Source organism: Electrophorus electricus, chromosome 8, assembly GCF_041902795.1.
Source record: "Electrophorus electricus isolate QZ-2024a chromosome 8, ASM4190279v1, whole genome shotgun sequence".
Lineage (NCBI taxonomy): Eukaryota > Metazoa > Chordata > Actinopteri > Gymnotiformes > Gymnotidae > Electrophorus > Electrophorus electricus.
In genome coordinates, this window is record NC_137504.1 from 5302327 (window position 1) to 5326995 (window position 24669).

The 24669-nt window shown below is 41.6% G+C and overlaps 2 protein-coding genes across 4 annotated transcripts in view; both read left to right on the forward strand.

The window, feature by feature from the left end:
• Window positions 1-9027, forward strand: part of LOC118241509 (uncharacterized) — a 69388-nt gene extending 60361 nt beyond the window's left edge. The window contains exons 53-68 of the mRNA XM_081719382.1: window positions 153-206; window positions 1025-1078; window positions 1295-1348; window positions 1684-1737; window positions 2625-2678; window positions 2759-2812; window positions 2888-2941; window positions 3030-3083; window positions 3981-3998; window positions 4172-4225; window positions 5347-5409; window positions 5628-5793; window positions 6028-6137; window positions 6262-6342; window positions 6590-6772; window positions 6913-9027. Coding sequence (XP_081575508.1) covers window positions 153-206; window positions 1025-1078; window positions 1295-1348; window positions 1684-1737; window positions 2625-2678; window positions 2759-2812; window positions 2888-2941; window positions 3030-3083; window positions 3981-3998; window positions 4172-4225; window positions 5347-5409; window positions 5628-5793; window positions 6028-6137; window positions 6262-6342; window positions 6590-6772; window positions 6913-7062 — 1257 coding nt within the window. The 3' untranslated portion in view covers window positions 7063-9027. The remainder of the gene's footprint in view (window positions 1-152; window positions 207-1024; window positions 1079-1294; window positions 1349-1683; window positions 1738-2624; window positions 2679-2758; window positions 2813-2887; window positions 2942-3029; window positions 3084-3980; window positions 3999-4171; window positions 4226-5346; window positions 5410-5627; window positions 5794-6027; window positions 6138-6261; window positions 6343-6589; window positions 6773-6912) is intronic.
• A 559-nt stretch (window positions 9028-9586) lies between these two features.
• man1b1a (mannosidase, alpha, class 1B, member 1a) lies at window positions 9587-18865 on the forward strand. 3 transcript variants are annotated; one of them, XM_027003720.3, is made up of 14 exons: window positions 9587-9962; window positions 10749-10880; window positions 11835-11943; window positions 12157-12323; window positions 12463-12599; window positions 13184-13296; window positions 13408-13599; window positions 13715-13863; window positions 14080-14268; window positions 14501-14691; window positions 15671-15791; window positions 16080-16274; window positions 16564-16695; window positions 16935-18865. In XM_027003720.3, exons 2-14 carry the CDS (start codon window positions 10779-10781, stop codon window positions 17139-17141), a joined length of 2004 nt encoding a protein of 667 aa, XP_026859521.2. In that variant the 5' UTR covers window positions 9587-9962; window positions 10749-10778; the 3' UTR covers window positions 17142-18865. The 3 variants fall into 3 exon arrangements, with proteins under 3 accessions (XP_026859521.2, XP_026859522.2, XP_026859523.2); XM_027003721.3 differs by having other exon boundaries at window positions 13411-13599; XM_027003722.3 differs by having other exon boundaries at window positions 12466-12599.
• The last annotated feature ends 5804 nt before the right edge of the window (window positions 18866-24669 follow it).

The following is a 24669-nucleotide window of genomic DNA, read 5'->3' on the forward strand; positions in this document are numbered from 1 at the left end:
AAAATATGTTGAAACGCAGTGTTTTCTTGCTCAAAAGCTCCTCTTATTGTGATTCTGACTGTGTAAGCTTCATCTTCACGCACGCACACACGCACACACGCGCGCACACACACACTTCCCTTGGGCTTTCTTAACGTGTCTGCTTGTTACAGGGGCGTATGGGTAGGCCAGGGCCAGAAGGAAGACAAGGCACAAAGGGAGAGAAGGTAAGGTGGAAGACCGAAAACAAAATACAGGGTTCCCAGGGGTCCTGGGTTTTCTGGAATATCATGTAATTTTTAAAAGTCTGTTCCAGACATCGAAGGTCAGGCGATTTAATACTTTTTTTGGGTCACGTCATAGAATATAAGGGGATTTTGTTTGTAACATCTTAAATTTTTGCTGCTATTTATCAAATTGTTATATTTTAATGCATTTCCTGTACTATATAATGGGATAGAATCAGGCAGATGCTTGCAAATAAAATTCAGTGATAAATGTTTATTTGTAGGGTTGAAGGCAGGGTCAAAAACTTAACCTGAATAGGCCAAGTAAACTTAGGACTTTGGCAATACGCCATGAAGATGTCACAGGAGAGATGCACATAAAAGCACCAGGTGAAACCTTAAACTGGTGCAAATGTTCAGAAGTCCAGGGATGACGATCTAGGAAGGAGTAGCTGATTGGTGGAGACAGGTCATGGATGATGGGACATGGAGTTCAGGTCTGCAGAACCAGGTGGCAGTGTGACAGAGTGGTTGTTATAGTTACTTGTTTTTTCCATGCCTGCTTAACAAAGGTGGTCTGCTTTTCCATTCACTAAAAAGCTGAATTACCATTTTCTATAGTCAGTGAAAGTCTGGGAAAAGTTAAAATAAGGGAATTTGACATTTGACAGTGAGAACCCTAAAAATACCTTGTTTTACAGCTTTGTCCTTTCTCCTATAACAGAGAGCCATATTAAAAGTTTGCAAGGTTAAATTAAAGTATTATAAAGGACACCTTTATTTGTCTAATCAAATTTCTTCAAATTTCTGTGCATTAGGGAGATGATGGCATTAATGGCCCCCCAGGAAAAATGGGTTTCATCGGAAGGAGGGTGAGCTTTCTAGAATCTTATCCTTAAAATGTTTAACAAATGGATTAACAGACCTCCTTGACTTGAAAACTACTTTTAAAAAAGCCATAATAAAGGGTATACATTTGTAATCTTTGGTATTATCAAATTTGCCAATTCTTATGACATATAATACAAATAATAAAAGGGATAAATTGAGTCGAAACTTTAATCAATGTATTTGACCTTTTCTTTAAGGGAAAAAGAGGCAAAGCTGGTTTAAGAGGCACAAGAGGACCAAGAGGAGAAAAGGTGAATGCACACATAACAGGAAGGCATTCAAAAATGCCATGTATCTTGAAACACTGGTAAAACAGTAATCCAATTCAACAATGCACATCGTTGTAAAAAACAACCCAACATATTCTAAATGTATCATTTCTTCAAGCTGCAAGTACTTTCAAATCCTAGGTTATAATTTTGCATTTCTTATTAAATTCTCTTGTAAATCATATATCCATGCAACAACATGGACACATTAGACACACAGAACTCTTATATTGAAAAGACCTGTTTAGCCTTTTTGATGACAGCTGTATTTGGTGTGGTGGGTTTTTAACCATAATTTGTTCCTGGCTCTCCAATAGGGAGACAGAGGGGAGATCGGAGAGACTGGACTTCAGGGATGGGAGGGGCTAATGGTAAGTCCTCCCCACCGTCTCAGATCTCAGAACAATTCATGTCACAATGGTGATGGCATGCAGTTGATGTGGCAGTTTGTACACTTGGGCTACTGCTTAAGACTGTAAATCTGGAGCAGGAAGACAGAATCAGTGTGGGGCAAGAATGTCCTGACCATGTATCTGTTTTCAGAGAAAGACCTTTTCACTGAAGGCAGTTCACTTCTCATAAGACATTTTCTGCTTTTAGATTTTAAGGCATTTAGCTGACACCTTTATCCAAAGCAACTTACAAATATGACTGAATACAACTTGAGGAATTGAGGGTTAAGGGTCTTGCTCAGGGACCCAACAGTGGCAACTTGGTGGTGGTGGTGGGGCTTGAACTGGCCAACGCCCATTACAACCTTCCGATTACCTTCCCACAACCAGTGCTTTTCAAGCATTAGTTACAGGAACCTCCAGACAGGTGTTCAAAGACCCCTTCAGTTCTCATTCTTTTTCAGTCCTTCAGTTCTTCTTCAGATCTTACGACATTTTTCCTGCTCCACAACAAGAGTAGCAGCAGTTATGGGGTTAAAAGCATCTGCCATTTTCTTCATCAGAGGTCATTTATTGGGTAGAATTGGTGAAAACCTGTCACAATTGCCCTTAGATCGTTGTGTAGAAAAGTTTGTTGTTTTAGAGTGTTTCTATCTTTTAAAGCATGCAGTTCAACAACATGTGTCAGATTAAAATAAGCATTTGGGGGAAACACCTACATGTGACCACTCCTCCCCCCATTGTGCAATCAGAATCCCTGCTATTATGTGAAATTAATTATTGCTTTTTGGAACAGATGATGGCTATAAAAAACATATTGCACATGTGACAGATACAAAAAGGGAATTTCTTCCTCCTTCTGTCAGGGTATTCTGGGACTACAAGGAGAGCCGGGTGATCAGGGTGCAGAAGGAGAGAAGGTACAGTGTGGCACACTCTCTAACGCTAGCTTTACCTTACACACATGGTTATGTAACAGATGTCCATGTCCTTTCATCAGGGGCAGAAAGGTGATGAAGGGCCAGTTGGACATGCAGGGAAAAATGGTTTAAAGGTGACCTCATCACTTCCTGCAGCACATTCCTCAGAGGTGTAGAATTCTCTATCTGAATGCTTGTTTGTGGTTTAGGGCATCCAGGGTCCTCTGGGACCACCTGGACCACCAGGACCAAAGGGGGATCAGGTAACCGATAAAATATGGTATCACTATATATTGCTGTTTAGAATTTGTTTCAGTATTAAAGATGTTAACGCATAGGTTCTTTTTCTAGGGCAATATTGGTCCAACTGGGCCGCGGGGGACACATGGAGTACCTGGACTGCCTGTGAGTATTCACTTTTCACAACCTCAACTTAATAAACTTACAATAAACAATTTGTCAAACAACAGTTGTAATGCTGCACCGGATGCAGGAGAAGGTCTTCTTTATTTCTTGCGTTTTATCCAAGCATAAAGCCCATTTCATTGCAAAATGGGCATGGAGTACAGCCATTGCTACTTATGTTATTCATATCCTTGGCACTTTTTCTCACCATTTGTAAGTGGGTTTTTTTTGTTTTTTGTTTTCTTTTGGTACTGAAGCCAAGTTCAGGCATAGCCCTGCTTTTGCATTTCTAAAATCAATCAGATTATTTCAGTAACAACTTTCTGGCGTTCTGAGTTGCACAGTGCTTTGAGACTGCAGTGCCCCAGTGACTTCCCCTGTATTTCCATTTGTGAGGCAAGAAATGAACGGCACACATGTTGACAGTGGCATGGTAAATGAATGACATTGCAATGTATGCACTGCTTTTTATCCCCACACAACTGAAATCAAATACCAAAGCAAGCCAGACCTCTTCAATATGCATCTTTTCAGATTGCACATTTGTGAGATTAAGATCCATCTTCTATATCTGAAAGTTATTGCATCCTGGTGGGTGCATCCTGCAGAAAAAAAGACAGTTGTGATTCTGCCCAGTGACTAAACTGCAAACAAGTATTTAATAATCAGTCCATTTATCTGAAAATTGCATATTTTGGCACACTGAAAAAGTATTACAGATGTGGGATAATTGTACTGATTTATACTTCAAAAGTGTGGCTTAAAAGCACAGATAATGTATCCTTAATGAAACAAACAAGGACAGGGAAAGGGTTTATCATTGCCCTGCAGAGCCTTGCAGTGTTTAAAAATGATCTTGCGATGCATTAATACCGATTTATCTCGCCTTTTCTGCAGGGCTTGTTTGGACAAAAGGTACGACACTCAAAATGTAATAGATTCTAAAATGAGGAATTAAGTGGAAGAAAGTTCTTATCTCAGAGCTACCAGGGCCACCTAATAAAGACACAGAATTCATCAGAATAATGCCTTTGAAAAAACTGTGTAGCCTTTCTTTTCAGATTCTGTTTACATCTCTATATTTTCAGGGTCTTAAAGGCTTCCGGGGAGCTTCTGGGTCAGCTGGAAAGAGAGGACTTCCTGTAAGTGGCTTTTAACCCTGGCCAACTTCACTTTAGAATTAGTTAAATCAGTGGTCACATTCAGGTGACATTGTGCATAAGCATGATGGTACAAAATACCAAAGCCATAGGCAAACAAATCAAACCTCTTCAATGAAGGGGAGGATGCTGCATGAATTTGAGTGCGTTTTTACCATTTGATCCAGAAAAACAAAATTCTGGATTGAATTGAGTATAATGACGTAGAATGAAGTAGAATGCTTACAAACAGCATTCTTTGGTAAGTAAAAAGAAGCAGTGTACTTACAGCAACTATGTCAAAAATAGGAAATCATTTTCACCAAATCCCAGTGTTATGACCTTATTAGCACATGTATGATGCCCTATGCTAAAAATCAAGGCTGCAGTTCTCTCAGCATTAGGCTTTAAATGCTATCTCTAGGCACTTCAGAGCACCAGACAGAGTCATGTAAACTGTCCTGCAGTTTATGTGCCTGTGTGCAAGTAACTACACAAGGAGAAAATACTGGGTGAGCCCACATTTTCTTCTGAAACATGGCAGAGGACTGCGTTTGTTACAACCTCAAGAACACAGCACTCTCTGAATCACTGTTACAGTGCAAGAGCGTTCAGGTCTGTACAGGTCAGCCTTAATTTCAAACTTCTTCGCAAAGCAGCTCCCCCTAATAGTGAAAAAGATGAGCAATCAGTCTGCCTTCCGGCACATGTTGAACTGCTCCAACGAAGGCACAGTGGTAAATGCATCTAAACCAAACATGTTCAGACAGCACTATATGGTTACAACAGCGAGCCCCATATCGCCACCACCTTCCCGAAATCATCCAAGCAAACTATGCAGACACAAATGAAGCAACCTCCCCCCCCAAACCCACAGATGAGCTCAGAGTTTGTTACAACCCTATTTTCATGTGGGCAAAGTCCTGTCCTATAGGTTAAAACCCAGTAAGGATGTAACATATAATATCTTCTTGTAGTGTACTTTATTACAACTTGTGGAGCTAAATATACATAGAAGCAAAATAAAGCAAAAAAAGGAGTGTGTGTGTGTGTGTGTGTGTATGTGTGTGTGTGTGTGAATGAATTCATGTATTTAATTTTTTTTATTTGTTTGTTTGTTTAAGGGACCACCTGGACAGCCTGGACCTCCAGGGATCTCTGTGAACCTTACTCTGTCCCAAATTAAAGCAAGTTATTTTTTTGTCTATTTCTGTATTTTATATGTTAACACTTCACAACTTGGCACATGATGATACAAGTTGTGTTTCATCAGAACAGTTGTGTTTCGTCAGAAGGTTTAGCATGGCCTTTTATTCACTGCAGAACAGTTGTCCTGCACATTTACCAGACATGCAGCTTGGCTAAATTGCTCCCTCTCTCCTTGTTCTCTGCTACTTCTGAACAGGAACTCATGTACGTTTCAGACAAGGCAAACTATCTGTTGATCCAGAGCCTCCTGGACTCCCTGTACCATGATGTGAGGCTGATGCTGGACCCGCCTGATGGCAGCAAGCAGCACCCAGCCTCCAGCTGCCTGGAACTGTGGCTGTGTCAGCCCAACTACCCCAGTGGTCAGAGCCCCATCCTCCACCTCACCAAGGGGCTGCTCCTGCAGACCTAGCAGGCTTTTTCCCCAGTTTCAGCTCTGGGTCACTTCCAGGCCTGCCTGCTCTAGGCCAGTCCCCACTAAAAGTAGAAAGTGGCTTTATGTGAAATATATTTATTTACACACACACACAATGCCAGACACACCCATTTAATACTTTATAATAATGTGTTTCTACCAATAATAATCGTTATTGCAGGGTTTTATTATATAGACCCAAATCAGGGAAGTCCTGCAGACGCACTATTGGCTTATTGTAACTTCTCAGAGCCAAGAGCAAAAACTTGTCTACACCCAAGAACTGCACAGGTGATTACTCTAGATATGCTCAAGCAAATATGATCTTACAGCAAACCTTGTTATTGATCTTCTGGGGGGGATTGAAGACTTCTACATTATTATCATCTATCCCCCCCCCCCCCCCCCCACCCAGCTACCTATGAGAGCATGGCTGAAAGATTCTGTGACAAATACTGCTTTTTACTGGCTCAGTTCCCTTGAGAGTGGTTTTCAGGTAGGAACTTTGTGTTTGTTTCTTTATAATCAATGCAATACTGATCAATACAAACCTGACTGGATTATGACAGGATATTTTTCATTTAAAAATTTGATTAAACTAATGATTAAATGTAATTAAATGTAAATGTAACTTTCAATGTAAATTACTTTGTAAATTAGGATATAGAATAAACCTTATTATTTCACACAGACTGTCCTCTAATTATTCTCTGTTAAAAGTCTTGCTCCCTCTCTATGGACAGTTTGAATACACTGGACTGTCAGTGGTACAGGTGCGTTTCCTGAGACTCCAAAGCAGCCTGGCAGAGCAGAGAGTCACCTACTCCTGCTACCCTGGACACAGACTGGGGGAGGCCCAGCGACAGGTCAGGTTCCTCACAGACTCAAGGAGGAAAAGCTACATGGGGACCCTCCAAGACTGCGTGGTATGGGACGCTTAATACAGTTAGTCATGAGTACTTTTATTGACCCTAGCAATCCTCTTAAGTGAACAATTGTATTACAAGGTCGTGTGTGTGTGTGTGTGTGTGTGTGTGTGTGTGTGTGCGTGCGTGTGTTGTCTTAGCCTGCCAAAGAAGTAGACCCTGGGCCACGGGAATCTGTACTCCAGTTTGAGGATAAAGACCTGCTCCCTCTCAGAGATGTGGCAGTGTTCACCAATGGCAATATTTCACATGAGTTCGGGTTCAGCATGGGACCAGTTTGTTTTAGTTAGAGTGGTGGTGAAATAATGCTTTGGGGGGTGTAACCTTCCATACAAGTACGCATTCTAGCAGAAACAGAGGCCAGAGGGAAACCAGATAATATGAGGATGGACAAGATACCTGGAAATTGTGCATTTACAATCCTCACCACACCTTATTGACTCTAATAGGTGCTTGTGCTCTTTGCTAGTGCTCCTTAGCAAATGAACAATGATATTTGTTTACAAAGGTATTTGCATTTGGCAATTGTAATTTATGTAGTGTTTTATTTTTGTTGTAGGAATATGGCCTTTTTGATGTTTTTTGTTTATTTCTGATGTCATTTGCTGGTCTTGTATTCAGATGAGGATCGCATCCTTAGCTAATTACAAAGACAGGGGCTTAATGTAGCCACAATGTGGTTGCACAGCCCAGCTGAACTCAACTGTAAAACTAGAGCTGAAAGTTCCACCACTTTTGCTACCACCCACTTTTTAACTTTTATGGCATATCCAGATTATGGTTTGTATGCCTTATTCTGTTTTTTTTTTTCCTGTTTGAACATTTTTATAACGTTTGATAAATATTATCAAAGTGTTCTGACAGGGACATGGCTATGGACAGGTCATCAAATACATTCAAAGTGCCACCTTTAGATTTATATAGAACAAAAAGAGAAAACGTTTTGCCCTTGCTGTGAATGCTCAGCATTGTTAGTTTTGCAGTTTTACAGGCAGTATGCTTTTCAAGCCAATTCACATTATAATTAACATATAATCTGTTTATAAAATGTTTCACATATGTGTGAAGACACATGTGTTTTAGAAATCTGGTAGTGTTAAAAATTAAATAGCCACAGCTTGACAAATATTGTAAGCAATAGGTAGACTGACTGAGGTATCACTGTGATCAACTTAAAGGTTTTACTGGTGCATCTCTACAGTTGACTCTGCGTTTCTGTAAAAAAAAATAAAAATAAAAAAACTTTAGTGAGTTTTCATTTTTGAAGGTTGCAGGTTCAAAATATAAACATAACCCAGAGTAAAGAAACTACTGCCATATTTGGTTCTCTCAAAACAGTTACATGCCACTTTGAACTTTTGCACAGGAATTGTGACTGACCATTTTTGTTTGCAACTTAACATACTGTATGAACACACAGACAGATGAAAGGTCAAGAAATGGTCTTGATTCTTTTGTCATTTGTTGCTTTTCAACAATTAAATATCTTTACTGAAAACTACAATCATTGGGACGTCAGGTATCAAGTTATTACTGTAAGGAAAAAATACTATTTCCATCCTATTCTGACATCTTCCTAATTTTGTAGATGACCCCATTTCCCAAAAGCATTGTAATAATAAGATCATCTAAAATAAGAGAGAGTGTGTTCAGTGTAATACTCACTCTACCATTTAACAATGATCTTTATATTATGATGCTTTTGGGAAACCCAGCTGTGCTTTCATGCCTGATAAAGTTTTCTTTCAACAGCAATGATATGTAGGTCTCAGGGAACACTAAAAAGACATAGCTATCAAAACATATCATTTGGCACAATTGAAATACAACTCACTTTACATATAAAAATAACAATAAAAGATTGGCTTCATGTCACAGAATGTTAGAAAACACATTAGTGCCTCCATGAAAGAAGACCTACAAAAAGATATCACATGATACAAAAAGATATCACATGATACAAAATGATATTGCATGATACAAAAAGATATCACATAATCACAGTACATTCCCATTATAGTCATGTACAAATGATATGTTATAATCAATAATTTTAACTTATATGGCTGAATTAAATAAAGTTGCTTTGGTATGCTTAATAAACAGATAGTTTGATCATTTTTTTGTTATGTATGCTGTTCTTTCCATGTATTATGTAATATGTGACATTTTATATGCTGGTCATCTCTTCAGAATACAGGTTCTAGAAAGAACTTATTGCATATATTATTTGTATTTGGTTATGTTTTGATGTTTTGCAGCATTGGATCACAGATGATTATAAAAATGCTTCTGAAATAACCATGCCTCTGTAAATTATTCTCTCCATTTTGGGGCTTCTATAAATGTGTATTTGTATTGATGGGATTCAAATTTCACAGTATCAGCTAAACATCCGAGACACACCATAGCTTTACTTAGTGGGAGCCTACAACTGCAGAAATCTAGTCTGGATGTCATTGTCCAGCACACATATACGCATTAAGCTCTTGATACATCTCAAACATAAACGATATGGTCAAAATATGCCTACATTTTATTGTGCGACATATCAGACATCCAGTGAGGATTTTGGACACAGGCATAGACTAATTGTGAAACCAAGAATCCTTTAAAAATATTAATTTAAAAAACAGGAGTCCTTGATAAATTGTTAATAAAAAGTAATTATTTTATGTATTTGAGAAACCCTATGTTGTCTTTTTTTTAAGATTTTGTGTTCTCATATGACAGCATTATAGAACTATTCTAAAATGCTGATTGGTACGGGTAAGAAGGGGTTAAACCAAGAGGACGAGCGTGTGTGGTCACATGGTATGGTCAGGGAGCTGGCACGTAAACATTGTGCCCTTTAGCTCGTTTGTTTTTGTTCCTAGATTTCTCTTAATAAGATCACACTGTAGAACTGCTTGAAATGTCTGAAGCGCAAAAAAGACTAACGTAAACCGCCCATTTGGATAGCAAATGGATAAGGGCTGTAACCAAGATGTTTGTTAGCTTTCTATGCTAGCTAGTTTTTCTTTCTTGCACTTAATGGGGTTGGGGTTGCTAGCTAGTTACGCAGCTAACATTACCTAGCTCAGTTGTAGTCCCGTTTTAACAGAATGGACGCGCTTTAACGGTAGCTAGCTAGCTGTCGTGTTCAATCCCTCCTTGGAGACAGCAGGTTTGACGAGTTGTTCAGAGCAAGGTAAGGTTTTAGCACGCTTACTAGCTTCCTAAGTTTGACACACCTTCATTAATTTAACCAATTGACGAAGTGAATTTGGACATAGCTTAGCTTGCAAGGTATTTAACGCTGTCACCGGAAAATGAAATGGTGTGTCTCTGTCTGTGTCCAGTTTACACACACGCTTCTATTCACGTGTGATGGCTTCTCGACTCGTCAAGAAGCTCGCAGTGATCTACCCACTTAGCTCGCTTGCTGTTTGTGTGTGGTACTTGTGTCGTGACGTGGCAGTAAGGATTCACCTGGCGAAGTGAATGCGTGTGGTGCACAATACCTTCGACCTGATGGCTCTATACCCTACCAAGCTTAAATCACAATTAAAAGCAAAAACTTAGTGAGCGTTTCTCACGATATTCATTGACCTGGTCATCGGTTTAGCAAATCCACTCTAAATCCAATAATCTCCAGGTACAAAAAAGGACCAGGACAAATACCAAACAGATGGTCATATAGTGGGAGTCCAAATCCTCATGAATCCTGGACACTAGCATTAGCCTGTGTCCTCTAACAAACCTGTGGCTGTTCTGTCAAAGTGTATGGGGTAATAATAAATTTCTTAAACTGATTTGTTTTTGCTTCACACCACCAGTTTTCAGCAAGGACCTGCAAAGTGTTGCGTTGCTGTAGCAACAACGTGGATCTGCTCGGCTCAGGGTGTTTATTCGGAGCTCAGCAGCTCTGAAAATAAATGTGTGGATGTGTCTCGTTGTTTTATTCTTTTCCATCTCTTTCTTTTTTCTGCCTCAGTACCTGTGCAAGTTGGCTCTTGTGTGAGTGATGTACTCTCCTGTGAGGAAAGACTTTGTCTCTCTGACACTGGGGGCGCAGCACAGCCACGGCTACGCCAGCGGAAAGCAGCAGAGGCGTTCTTGCTGGAGGGTCAGTATGCTCACTGCTTTACAGACACATTATCCTGCACAGAGGCAGCCTGGGAATACCTTGCATGGCTGGATGATGAATGCATGTTGATTGTTGATGTTCCTCTTGCAAACCTTTCCTAACAAAAACCTTCCTGACAGTCAAGGCATTTGTGTCTTTAGCTCCCAGTAAGAATATGTCCAGCAAGCTATTATTTATTTGTTTGGTTAACTGGTTTGTTCATTATTTATGTCTTTGAATACACTTGAGTATGTGTTTGGGGACGTCCAGCAAGCAATGCCTATTTTAAATCTGTGCACCCACTGTCAGATTCAGCATCCCCCATAGGGGTAGGTTTCCCTGTGAGTTTGGTTCCTCTCAACATTTCTTTCTCATTTCTGTCTCAGTTTTTTCTTTGCCACTGTTGCCTCTGGCTTGCTCATTGGGGATTTAGGGGGAGATGGGGACTACGATTCACATCTGCATCTTACAGCTAGAACTGTAATGACAATGTATGTTATCAAAAGCACTATACAGATCAATTGAAATGAAAAATTTTCTACATTTTCTACATTTGTATTCGTTACTAAGGCCATGTAGCACAGCTTATATAAGGTTCAAAATTAGCTTACCTGCTGGTCTATTATTATTTATTACCATATGTTTGATGATTTATCATATTTGAGCAGGCTGTCTGTTCTGATTTCTACTGTAGTCACAGTGAACACTGTCTCACTCTTAAGCTTTTTTGATGGAACTATATTTTTGTTGGACAATATTTTTGTTGAATGCAAATGTACATCAGTTTTTATGTCTAGACACCCTGATTGCCTGATGTGTTGCTGTAATCTCTCTTGAAAACAGTAATAGTTTTGACTTGGTTGGAGCAAACTTAGCCTACACAAAGATGATGGACAATGATGGAAGAAAATGACATAATAGCTTGTAATATATTGTGTGCATTCTCTCTTCCAGAAATGGAAGCAGTTGTCCCGGTTACAGCGCAGTTTGATCCTGTTCTTGCTGGCCATCCTGCTCATCTGTGGCATCTTCTCATACCCCAGCCTCTTGGAGCAGTGGAGAGGTGTTTCTTAGTCCTTCGACTTTCTGCTGCTCTCCCAGATGCTTGATATTCTAAAAATATTTTTGTGATACTTGAAGATGTGGTATGCTCTGTGATGTATTGGCCTTTGATGTTTCTGCTGAAGTTCTTAGATCTTCTGAACTGCCCTAAAATCCAACGCAATGTTGGTTCTTTTCCTAAATCAGTTGCTCTCTCCCTTCCTTTGATCTCCAGCGCTGTCAGACAGATCGTTGAAGGAGGGCTCAGATAATGTGGAATTCCAGGGTCTCAGGCCCATCCCTCCAGGTCTGGTTCCGAAATTCATCCCTGGGGATGTACAAGATGACCCTTCACAACTCCTGAGACCAAATGCCCCAATCCTCCCAAAACCACCTGCTTTGGTTTGTACCATGATGCTGCCTGACATTTTGATTTGTTTTCTGCTAAATCCTGTTGGGTCTCCTAGTGTACTTGCAGAGCTGGTATGTGATGCACATCAGATATGATAGGAAGTTTCAGTGTGATTTGTCTTATCTGCAGAAGAAACCTCCAAGCAAACGCCGTTCTCCAGTCCTGCAGAAGAGAGGCAATGTGTCTGAATGGCAGGCGAAGGACAGGGAGGAGCCTTCTGTCAGGAGAGAGGAAGAGCAGGAGAGGGAAACGAAAACGATCATTAGGTATGGACCCAAACCGTAGTGCAGCAGCTATCACAAGGCCATTAATCATGCCCATTATGGAGAGACTTGGAGTAATGCAGGGACTAAATTCAGGCGCACGTTTATGTATCAACCTCATTTTTGGCTTCTTGGCCGCTCAGAGGCATTCAGGGTATGATGGCGCAGAGTAACGGGTTGTATTTCCATTTTCATGCCATTAGCATTGTGCTCATTTAAAGAGCAGCACGCAAATGCCATTTGCTCACAACTCAGTTTACACTTCTCATGTTGGAAACATTTTTCTCTGAAATAATACAGTGTGTGTGTCTCTCTCACTTCACTAAGGCATAAAACAGCATTAAAACCCATTAAGCAAATGAGTAATGGGATAGCCCAGTAAAGTGGCACTACTAAGTAAAGTTATAAATTGATTTTCAAGGAGTTGGCTTTGATTAGGCAGTTTGTCCATCTGTTGAGAACAGGCCAAGTACCAGGCTTTCCAGAAATGCTCTTCATCAGTGTATCCTTGTCTTCTCGTTTTAGTTATTTATGTTTCACATTGTTTCTGTCTCCGGTTGGCTAATCCTTTGTCTTTGCGTGCTCAGCTGGAGGGGAGCCATGATCGAAGCAGAGCAGGGTACAGAGCCCCACCCTTCAGCCCATAGGAAGGAGACAGCACGGCCTGCGGAGCTGCAGGGCCCTGCCCCCTTACAGCCTGGTAGGAGTTTAAGCACCCTGCTTCCACTTGAATAGCTAAACCCAGTCTGACCGCTTCATGTGTGACACACGCCTGATGAATGACGCGCGTTCTCTTCTGATGCTCTCCTAGTAGCTTTTAAACGTGTTGAGCGTGTCGAGGCTGTGAGGGAAGCTTTCAGGCATGCATGGAAAGGCTACAGAACATTCGCTTGGGGTCATGATGAGCTGAAGCCCGTCTCCAAGACCTACGGGGAGTGGTTCGGTTTGGGCCTTACCCTGATCGATGCGCTCGACACCATGTGGATTTTAGACCTGAAAGAAGGTAGCACGGCTACAGTCTCTTTCCTCTCCATCAGATAACGCACAGCTGGGCTCATCAGTCCATCTTGCTGAATCTTTTTCTCTCTGTCTCTCTTGTCTGTCTTCTTCTTGCCTAGAGTTTGAAGAGGCCAAGAGATGGGTAGAGACAGAGCTGTCGTTTTCTAAGAACGTGGATGTGAATCTGTTTGAGAGCACCATCCGGATTCTCGGAGGCCTCCTGAGCACATACCACTTAACGGGCGACACTCTGTTTCTGGACAAGGCTGTCAGTAACTCTAGCTCTCTGCCAGCTCTTCTAGACTTGATGTTGTCTTTTGCAACACTCTTGCTCCATTTTATTAACCCCATTCTCACAATGGCAAAATGATCATATATTATTATTCTTTAGAGTAATTAAAGTTGAATGTTTTAAGTGTTATTTTAAGTGCTGCCTGAGTGTATCTGTAAGTGCTCACTCCAATTAATCTTTCTGTTGTCTTAGAAAGACATTGGCTCTCGATTAATGCCTGCCTTCAACACACCGTCCAAAATTCCTTTCTCTGATGTGAATATTGGCAAGGGCACTGCTCACCCCCCACGCTGGACTGCTGACAGCACTGTGGCAGAGGTCACCAGCATTCAGCTGGAGTTCCGGGAGCTCAGCAGGCTAACTCAGGACCCGCAGTACCAGGTGTGGGCACCAGGGGCGCCACTTGCCTCTTGCCATACAGCATAGTTCTAAGGGTCAACAGGTGGTTTTGCTTCTGTTTTTATACATTATGCTATGAGCTCATATCTCCAGTTAACAGAGGTTGCTATGTGCACACATTTTTACTATTGGTTGAACATTAGTTATCATGGCTGAAGTTTTCATAGTTTTCCCCTGTGTGTGCGGGTGTGTTTGTGTGCGCGTTTGTGGCCAGAAAGCGGTGGATGAGGTAACGAGGAGAGTCCACAGGCTGGATGGAAAACACGATGGTCTGGTGCCCATGTTCATCAACATAAACAGCGGCAAGTTCACCCACCGCGGCGTGTTCACGCTGGGAGCTCGTGCGGACAGCTACTACGAGTACCTGCTCAAACAGTGGCTGCAAGGCGGCAAGAAGGAAGCAGCGTGAGTCCCGTCCACATCGCTTAGAGATCATCGTGACGGAGGGGCTGCATTGAGAACTACTTACATGGAGATTATATACGGTCTAGGGACTATGCGTATGCAAGGTGTGAGTGTGGAACCTTGCTACTTTCTGTTCCACCACCTTAAAATTAATCTCACTTTGGAAAATCGCCGCCTTCACACAGATAGATGGGATGGTGTGAATGCCGGGTAAGTGCTGAGCATGTGCTACGTGAGCCAGAGCATACAGCTCTGGGCGCATTGGCCCCACCCCTCTGGCCCCGCCCCAAGCGCACCGGAGCCAGCCTCCTTAGCTGTCTGCTTTGCGCGGTATGGAACGGGGGTGCCTGTTCTGCTGTTTATGCCTTTTACATCCTTTCCTGTCTGTCTCACAGCCTCTGACAGCTACGATAGGGACGTTTTTCATGCTTCTCACATCTGGCAGCAATGGGCCTCCTGCCAGTGCTTACATTACACACACACGCTGCTCACAGTCCTGCACTGCTCTTTCAGGAGTCACCTTGACATGGTCTGGTGGAGAACGCACAGCCAAGGCCTGATCCGAGCTGCCAATTTAGATTTTACAACTGAAAATTGATATTATTCTACATGCTCTGTTTTTGGGGTTTTTTTTTTTTTTTTTTTTTTGCTTTTTTAATTATTGGTTTTGAGGCCGTGATCTGAGGATTGATGTTTGCAGCAGTATCCATGCTGACCTGACACTAGTGCTTGATCCGACACTACAGTGTTCCTGCTGGCTGCTCTAGGCAATGTTAACGCCAGTACTCCACTCTGGGCAGGATGTCAAGAGTTACTGATAATGCACAAGCATCTGCACTGTAGTCTGATTTGATTGTCATGATGCAGTTACCTAATTTTGACTCCGGGAGGCAGATTTGAGTCAGTTTGATGGCACGTGCAAAAAGAAGGTAATTAGTATTATCTAAGTGTGTGGGTGTGTGTGTGGGTGTGTGTTCAGGTTGTTGGAGGACTATCTGCAGGCTGTGGAAGGAGTGAAGAGAAATCTTCTTGGACAGACTTCCCCCAGCAAGCTCATTTTTGTAGGGGAGCTGTCCCATGGACGCCTCAACCCTAAAATGGTGAAAGTCTCATAATGCACCATATGTCCATACTGGGTTAATCTATAGGATAGATGTGTTTAGTGGACTAGACGTTTGTTTAGTCCACATTCTCAAATTCAGGTTATCGAAACCAGTGAATTTGGCTTTCATGCTCATGAAAATAGACTTTACTGATGTAGTAGATTAGATAGCTAATCTATAACCACTTTATTTCTTTTTTGTTTGAATTGTTTCCCTGTTTTATTTATGTTGTTTCTCATTTTCTCCTAAACATGCTTTCAAATTTTTTTTACACCCCCCCCCAAGGATCACTTGGTGTGTTTCCTGCCGGGGACACTGGCTCTGGGAGCCCATAACGGCCTGCCGGCAGACCACATGGAGCTGGCCGTGCAGCTGATGGAGACGTGCCATCAGATGTACGCGCAGATGGAAACAGGCTTGAGCCCTGAGATCGTCCTCTTCAACCTGAAGGATCCTGCTGGCCGTGACATAGACGTCAAGGCAATCGCCTGAGATTTTTTTAAAATGCTGAACAGCTCGAATCCGATTTTCAGTCTGGTCGTTTTCCTCCCATAGACCCTTGTGCAGTCCAGTTTATGTTTTTATTAAGAGCACTAGTAACAATATTTTCTCTATAACAATTGAAAAATGTTATAAAACATTTTTTTTTTTAAATAAGGAAAAAGGTTATGCAGTGTTTTAGCATTGTTTTGCATTAGTATTTAAGACGTTACTGTAAGTAATTATGTAATATATTTACGTGTGTGTGTGTGTCTGTTTGTTTCTATAGCCTGCAGATAGACACAACCTGTTGAGGCCAGAGACTGTAGAGAGTTTGTTCTATATGTACAGATTCACCCAAGATCACAAATACCAAGACTGGGGTTGGGAAATCATGCAGAGCTTCAACAAGTATACCAGGGTAAATCTGAACCCACATCTACTGCTAATCCAGACTAAATCTAAATCTACTAGTCCTACACTAACAGAGAGGACTTCAGTTAATGCACTTTCTTGAGACCACTTCAGGCATTGTAATTTTCCCTCATTAGGTAGACTGACTGATATGCAGTGGGTTCTTTTTAAGTTTGATTAGGTAAACTGGTTACAATGTCTGTACAAAACATCCAAGGTTCCTTGTGATCTACACACTCTCTTTAGGTGCCTAGTGGTGGCTACACCTCCATAGGAAATGTACGTGACCCAGTGAATCCAGGCCCCAAAGACAAGATGGAGAGCTTCTTCCTCGGGGAGACTCTAAAGTACCTGTTCCTGCTGTTCTCTGATGACCCGGAGCTGGTCAGCCTGGATAAGTTTGTGTTCAACACGGAGGCCCATCCTCTTCCTATCTGGCCGTCCACCTCGTGACCAGATCTGGAGCTGCAGGATTGGGAAGGGGCTCCAGATCTGGGAGGGTCCTCCACAGGTCTACAACAGACATATTCTGTATCTGTATCAGATAAGATGGCTGTGCAGCATGGTTCTTTACTTCTTCACAGTTGATGAACAGTCATGTACTGGCCTTTATCTGTGCATACACTAATGTCCTTTGCTTGGTTGCTATCTCAGACGGTGTGAGAGATCTGGCCAGACTGTACTTGTACAATGTCCTGATGATGGAATGTATGGACCCAACTAGATGAGGGCATAAATCTAAATTGATCCGAGTTAAAGTTGTGATGGGTACAAAAGTGTTTAATCTGTCTAATTTTGACTCAAAGCATGTTCTTATTAAAAAGAATGCTTATGTGACATAAGCAAGTAACTAAGGGCAAGACTGTTCATATCGCACACTGTGAAATTTGCTGAGCAAAAGGATGGGTTTTATTTCTTTGCCATCTTTTATATACTTGTGCGTATTGATCCCCTTGATGTTTGCATTTTGTCATGGTGACTCTACAAGCACTTTCACAGAGGGCCTGCAAATGAACTTATGAATATTATCTTTATGAGATACATGACACAGTTGGGACCTTACTGAACAGTGAGCTGTTTGTTTTTAAAGGTGTGCTTCATTTGATGGTGTTGTGGCCTGTGAGATTTTATGTGTTTCTGCTGACATTTTTAGCACTTCAGAGAAAGGCAATGACTTGATTGAGTAGAGTTCCCCAAGTAGCCTCTTAAATTGCAATGTCATGGTTGTTTTGTGATTATCAAGTTTGCCAGCTGGTAGACAGACTGCAAAATTAAGCCTAGATTTCTTTCAAGGTGTGACAAAATGCCACATTTGGACTTTCTTATTATTGAAACTCCATTACCCAACCTAGCTATTGGGTAATTTTGCTTTAAAGGAACATTGAGTTTAGTGATTTTCCTCAATAAGGAGCCCTTTCTACTGTAACAGCTATTGCAGGCATCTACCCCCAGACATTGGTTTATACTAGCAAATCTTACAGCCACAGTTCGTAGAGCAACTGATGGCAATATACATCACATTCCTGTTTGTCATAAGATTTTTTTTTTTGTTAATCTGTAAACCTTTAAGGTCAAGTGTTATATGATTATAGATCAGATCCAGCCTGAATAGTTCAAGTAGTAATGCCTTCTTGTGCAATCACTTTAGGTTCAGTCAAATTGATCTTTATTCTGGCTCATGTTTTTGTTGGTCATTTCGTACGCTTATCTGGCTATGACTATATCTGCTGTCATGAAGTCATGTGCTCTAAACCCACTGGACCTGTCAAGCTATGATGAGATAAGCCTTTGCTAAAGTTGCAAGCTTCCCTGCATTGATTGCCGCATTGATCAGCATCTGTGTCCCCTCACTGGGGCGTATTCCTCCTCCAGCTCTGTCCATGCTCAGAGCAGCATGCCAGGAAATTTGTTTCTTGTGCCTTTTGGTGTGCAGAATCTTGAAAACAAAAAGAATAAAGGGAGCCATGTCCGCTTCATTTCCGAGTCGGTCTGTGGAGGTGGCCCCTAAGTGAAGCAGCTGGGAGCGGAGACTCAGGGGCACAAGTGGATGCTTTTTTAATAATCAGGATGTTCTTGCAGAATATGTGCAGCACCTTGCCTACTGGACAGCTCTGGAGATTATCTTAATAATGTTTAAATCCTGAAAATATCTATTAAAAAATTATTATTTATTATGAGCAGGTCTCTTTGTGTCAGTCATTAGAAAGCTTGTTATTGAAAGGGTGTATATTTAGCATAATATATTATAAAATTGTTATTATAAAAAATGAAGGTCAGCCTTTTTAGTAGGCTAATCAGATATGGGTTCAAATTGCAGAGAGAATGCTACTTAATCTACCACAGATTAGGTTCATTTGTTAAGACTCCTATCCACATTTTACCATGGATATCACAATAGGGCTTTTTTTATATTTAGAATTAAGGTTGTAGCCTTGAGCTGGGTCAGTCATGTATCATGCTCTCTTCAGGAAATGGCAGAAAGAGCGAATGTCATTCCTCAAGATACCGATGCCCTCCATCTTGCTGCTGGTTAGAGTTTGCCTTGTTTCTTTTGGCTGCTTCTTCTGCTTAGCTTTGCACCATGTCACCCATTTTTTTTACACCACTTGTACAAAGTTCTGTGAAAGTAAGTTATGTTTCTTTAAATCATGTGAATTTACCAATAAAAAAAAAAGATTCGATCTAAGTGAATGTTTTCCATTTCAGTGTTCATAAGAAGAAGTACTTCTTTGTGGCAAACATTATAGGACATGTAGCACATTGCTGGCAAGGATTTGATGGTGCTTTCTCCCATCACTGCTATCTCCAATTGGACATCTCTTCCAGGAAGAGAATAGAAAATCTGTAACGGAGCAACTAATCTTTTTGTGAACATGCGGCCAACTGCACTCCTGGGCCTGTCTTTTCTAATTTAGACATGAAAATTGTCAGAGCTGTGGGGGGGATAATGAGTGATAAGAGAATTTGACATTTTTTAGACACATTGTAGGATATCCTAAGTGCTTTAGTGTGCAGTTAATGCCCTCCTCACATATGGGTTTATATTTGCTAACTGGTCAGCTTGCTAACAAGCTGACCGCCTGCATGCAGAGCAAAGTGAGGAGTCCGACTGCACAGGGGTCTGTGTTTGTTCTGTAAATGGCTTTGAGTTCTCAGACATGGCTGCTTCCTGAAAGCTGAAAGAGTGCATAATTACCTGCCTCTTCTCATGGCTGTTTACAGCCCACTCTGGATGCTATGTGGTAGTCAAAACAACCTGATGAAGTGAAGTTATATTTCATCATTTCTAGCTTCAAGGGATTTTTTTTTCAGGTGGGGTGGGGTTGGGCGGTGGTGAACTGAAGAGCTTATTGGTCATAGATATTATTTTTAAAGCATGTTTTTGACTTTGTAGCTGGCTTCACAGAAACAGATTGCTGTGTGTTTCTTTGGGCATTTGCCATCTAATTAACTCTTAAACACTTCATATTGCACAAATTATTCATGCACTTGCATTAATTATTGATGTGTTGATGCTACAAACAAAAATAAGGATAATTTCTACTTTTAGCAGATGGCAGGGGCCTAATTAATTGGTACCGCACTGATCCAATAGCCAAAGAGTAATGACTACATCTCTCCATTGGAGTATCAAGCTTTTAATCTCTCCTACAGTCTCTGGGTTAAATGTCAGGGTGAGCTGAGTGCATTGGGCAGCATACCACTGCACATGGACTGCAACCACTGTAGGCTCTCACTGTCGGGGCCTTTAGGTGTGTCACGGAGTAGCAGCTGGCCCGGGCTGCTAGGAGATCCCACTCACGCATGGAGCCAAACACAACAACTATTACAGCATGTTCCCAAGCTGTCTGTGAGCCTTAGGCAAAGGACTTCAACTTTGGGAATGTTCCTTTAAAAATCAATGGGTAGAGAGACAATCTAGTGTTAAAAGAATAAGATTTCCTGCACATCTGAGTTTCCTTCACACAGACCCCTGCAACCCCTATTCTGACAGTGATATTCAGCGTATGCACTTATGTATTGTAGTCAGAGTGTTGACTGGTTGAGCAACTGAAGATGTCTTGGGGAGGGCTGCTTTGCAGTGCCTCAATGTGGGGATCCATAACTGCTTATTTTTTCAGCAGCCACTGGTGATGGGTTTGCAGCGATGGCTCTGATAGGCACCCTTCACATGGCTGTCATGAGCAGAAGGTGGAAGAGGATGGATGTCAGCTGCTTCCTGAGAATGATTCATGATTGTGTGAGAATAGGCCTCTGCTATCATGGTGCGTTTATCCGGGCAGAGGAAGACAGGGCAGGGAATGAGATGAGCACAATGCCACACATGGTTTGGTGAAGTAGTTTCAGCCCTCATACGTGGGCAAAAATCCACACAGGCAAAAACAAAGAGAGGATAAAGAATATGAGAGAGTGGGATAGGAGAGAGGGGTAGGGCAGGAGATTAATAGAGCAAGGAAGAAAAGAAATCCTTGAATATTGAGTCAGTAGACCAGTGGTGTATTCTCCAGCTTAGAGACGTGAGACCAGCTGAGCCGGAAGTCTGAAGGAGGCCTGTGCTGTGTGGGCAGCGTGCACAACTCTCGTCCCCGTCGGTCTGACAGCCTCTCCACAGGGACCGCCCGTCTGACGGCCTATTCTAAGCTAACGGTAACTACAGCAGCTCTCCGTCTGGCCTTCTCCAAACTGAGAGGTGCATCATACGCCCACGTAGATTTCATTTCTGCTCTCACCGTCTTTGGCCTATGGCAAACACAAGAGAAAGGCAGCTGATAAGTGAAGTGTCACTCAGAAACCATTTTTTTAGCCATAAATCAACATTAAATTGCATTCTCTGTCCAACTCAGATCGCAGTAGTGCATGACAGCCATATGAAGCAATTTTATATACTTTGGTTAATTAATATTTCATGTAAAACTAGTTTTACATACCTCATTAAACTTCTATTTCAAATATATGCTAAAGTTCTGTATGGTCATATCCGCACAGCCAAAAGGTGTAGGTGTGGATTTGTTAGCATATGCAGGACAATGTCAGGTTATGAACATAGAAAAGACTTAAGCATAAAATACACCTTTACAGGCTCCTGTGCTGACCTGCTCTGATGAGGCGTTTTCTGACATGATTAATTTCATGCTACAAAGCAGGTGGCAAATTAAGCCGAGCTCCTATTTGCTAGTTTAATGGCCCTTGAAAAAATAAAAAAGCAAAGCAAGTCTAAAGAGAAGGCAAGATGGACACTCAAATAGCCAAAAGGTATTTATCACGCCACTTTTGACATAGAAGATTTGAACATTGAACCCTAAACCTGTGAATACAGAACAACAGCGAAAGCCTAAATAGGGCTGTTTTAAGAGCACTTGGCTGACAGTGCATGTGTCTGAGCAAACAGCCCACGCTTGTGGCAGTCTACTGAAAGCGGAAAGGGCCTGTTCCTTAGTGACACTTCTGAGTGTAGATGCTGGCTAGAAAAGACAGACGTGTGAGGATGTTGCCAGCGTTCACAGTGCTCTCCCTATTCCACTACTTGCCATGAGAGAACCAAATAGGGAAAAAAATGGAAAAGAAAAAAACATGGCAAAGCAAAGCTGGTGAGAAGCCCACACACCTGAACCACATTCATCACACACCAGGCAATAGGATGTAATTTGGTTTTGTATAAAATTCTTTTTTTCCTGCACTGTTCATATACGGTGGTGCTTAGCAATCTGTACCAAGCAAGTGAGATCCTATTTTAGGAGAAAGCCTGGTGTTTGTAAAGAGGGCAGAGAGGCTTAAAGTCTCTGAGCATAGAGTTGTAATGCACACTGGCAGTCTGACCACTGAGTATAATTGGAAGAGACAACATTCAAACTAGCAAAATGAATCAACAGGGAGAGACTAGCAAAGGTCAAAGTGTGCTGGGGTGGAGGAGAAGACTGTCGGGGCTCTAAGGAAATGCAAAAGGTCATTCATGCACCTTCTCTTGTTTTGCACTAAATGAGTTGTGTGGATAATAAGGGAGTCCTCACATATCCTTTTGTAAAGTGTGTTGGATTGGAATTTTGCCATTTGGGGGCAATAATGTTTATTTGCCATCTGACTATTGTTAGAAGTCATTAGCATGATTATTACAGTAGTGAACAATACCAAGGAAATGGCTGAAGCAGTCAGTTCCTACTGGAGAACATTTCCACTGTAAAATCACCCATGTTCTGGCTCAGAGATGACATAAAGGTGAATGAGCTGAAAGCTTTTATTACTTTGAGGAATGAATCAGCAGTCATATATGACTGCAAATAACCTTTAAAACATACACTTGTGCTGTGCATACATTTGACCCTGTACATCAAATGTGTATCAGAGCTGCTTATTCTAAATGTCCTAAAACAGGAAGTGACGGAGGATGAAAACGAGAGGTGAAGCGTTAGATCAGTACTAAAACCATCCGTCTTTCTGCGAGGCACAGCATGTTGTTTTATAATAAAGGAATGTTAACTAGGCAGACGTTTATGCATTTTATTTATGCATATATTTTAAATTATGCATTTTCATGATACATTTATTCATAATAATGAGAAATAATAAGATAATAATAAGAAAACCAACCCGTGATTGTTCATCATGCAGATAATCAAACCTGGCCATTCTAGGGTATCTCAGAGGGAAGTGTGGATGGGTGGAATACATTCCGCTCTTTCCAAAATGATGACACAAGGTATGACTGAGTCATCCAGTCTGAATCTATTATGCAAATGTATTCCTGGTGATTAATATAATCAGTCATTGGTCAAAATAACTAGTTTATACTATCATGTGTGGTTGCTTGCGTGACAACACACTTTGAATGTCACTCGCAAATACACTCGCAAACACGCACATCCACTAACGCATGTACACATGCAACAGGTCTGTCATTCACGTGTATTATTATGAACTGAGCATTACTCAAGCAAAACTCCACATCTCCCCAATTGCACACAATTGCATTATTGTGCTTGATTGCCATTAATATTTGTCTGTTATGGTATGCACTATAAAGCACTGCAATTTGTGGAATAAATTGAAAATCAGAGAAATCACTAAAGTCATTAACACTGCTGTTGCTGGCAGGAAGAGGGGAGAGGGAGTTAATGACCTTTCGCCTCTGTGCTTATTGTGCTAGAATTAAACTCACCATAACTCCATCTCTGTCTGTTTTGGTCTGATCGGCTCTACAATATTGTTTACTCTGCCTTCCTGTAGTCATTGGTCCCTATCTCCATTAATTACATGCATCAATCATTCATTCTCTTTCTTCTCTCTCTTTCTCTCTCGCTCCCTCCCCACCTTGGTCCATGTGGGTCTCAGAGCTGAGTAAAAACTAACTGGCCACCTCATTATTTAATGCCAGGGAGACTTATGAAGGATAGACTGCTGCCCCTGCTTGCCACTATAGGTCTTTAATGCCTTATCTCAGACTCAGTTGTCTGCGACTTAGTAAACTGCAGCAAACCGGAGTGATAACAGAGCTTTAGGCGTGGATGGCTTATGCAGAGGACTCCCAACCCAGGCCTGGGGAGCTACAGCAGCACAACGCGCATCACTTGCCTTGGCATTTAACATCAGTTTCAATTTATTAGCAAGTTACAGGCTGAAAGTAAGCCTGATTTAGACTTGGAAATTATTATTTTTGCAGGCTGAAACAAGTGTGTGTGTGGTGGTTGTTGTGTGTGTGTGTGTGTGTGGGGGGGGGGGGGGTTGTTGTTGCCCTTTCACAGTGTTTGTGATGGCACCGTTGAGTCCCATCTGTAGTGTACAGTGCGGGTTTTGAGCAACGCTGCAGTTATGATCTTTGATGTATCAGAGAGTCCATTGATCGATGGCTTTCAATAAATCTAAAAATAACCAATATATTATTGGTAAGGTCCTACGCGAGCACGCCCTGCTTGTGTGTTATTGGTTACTAAGCAACTTATTCGCTCCCCGTAACTGCGTCATTTCCTGCTAAAGGGTGCTTCGGAGC

Coding starts and splice junctions, on each gene's coding strand:
- man1b1a (XM_027003720.3), top strand. CDS start 10,779: ATGTACTCTCCTGTGAGGAAAGACTTTGTCTCTCTGACACTGGGGGCG. Junction 12,600..13,183: donor GAAACGAAAACGATCATTAG/GTATGGACCCAA, acceptor TTGCGTGCTCAG/CTGGAGGGGAGCCATGATCG. Junction 15,792..16,079: donor GACGCCTCAACCCTAAAATG/GTGAAAGTCTCA, acceptor CCCCCCCCCAAG/GATCACTTGGTGTGTTTCCT.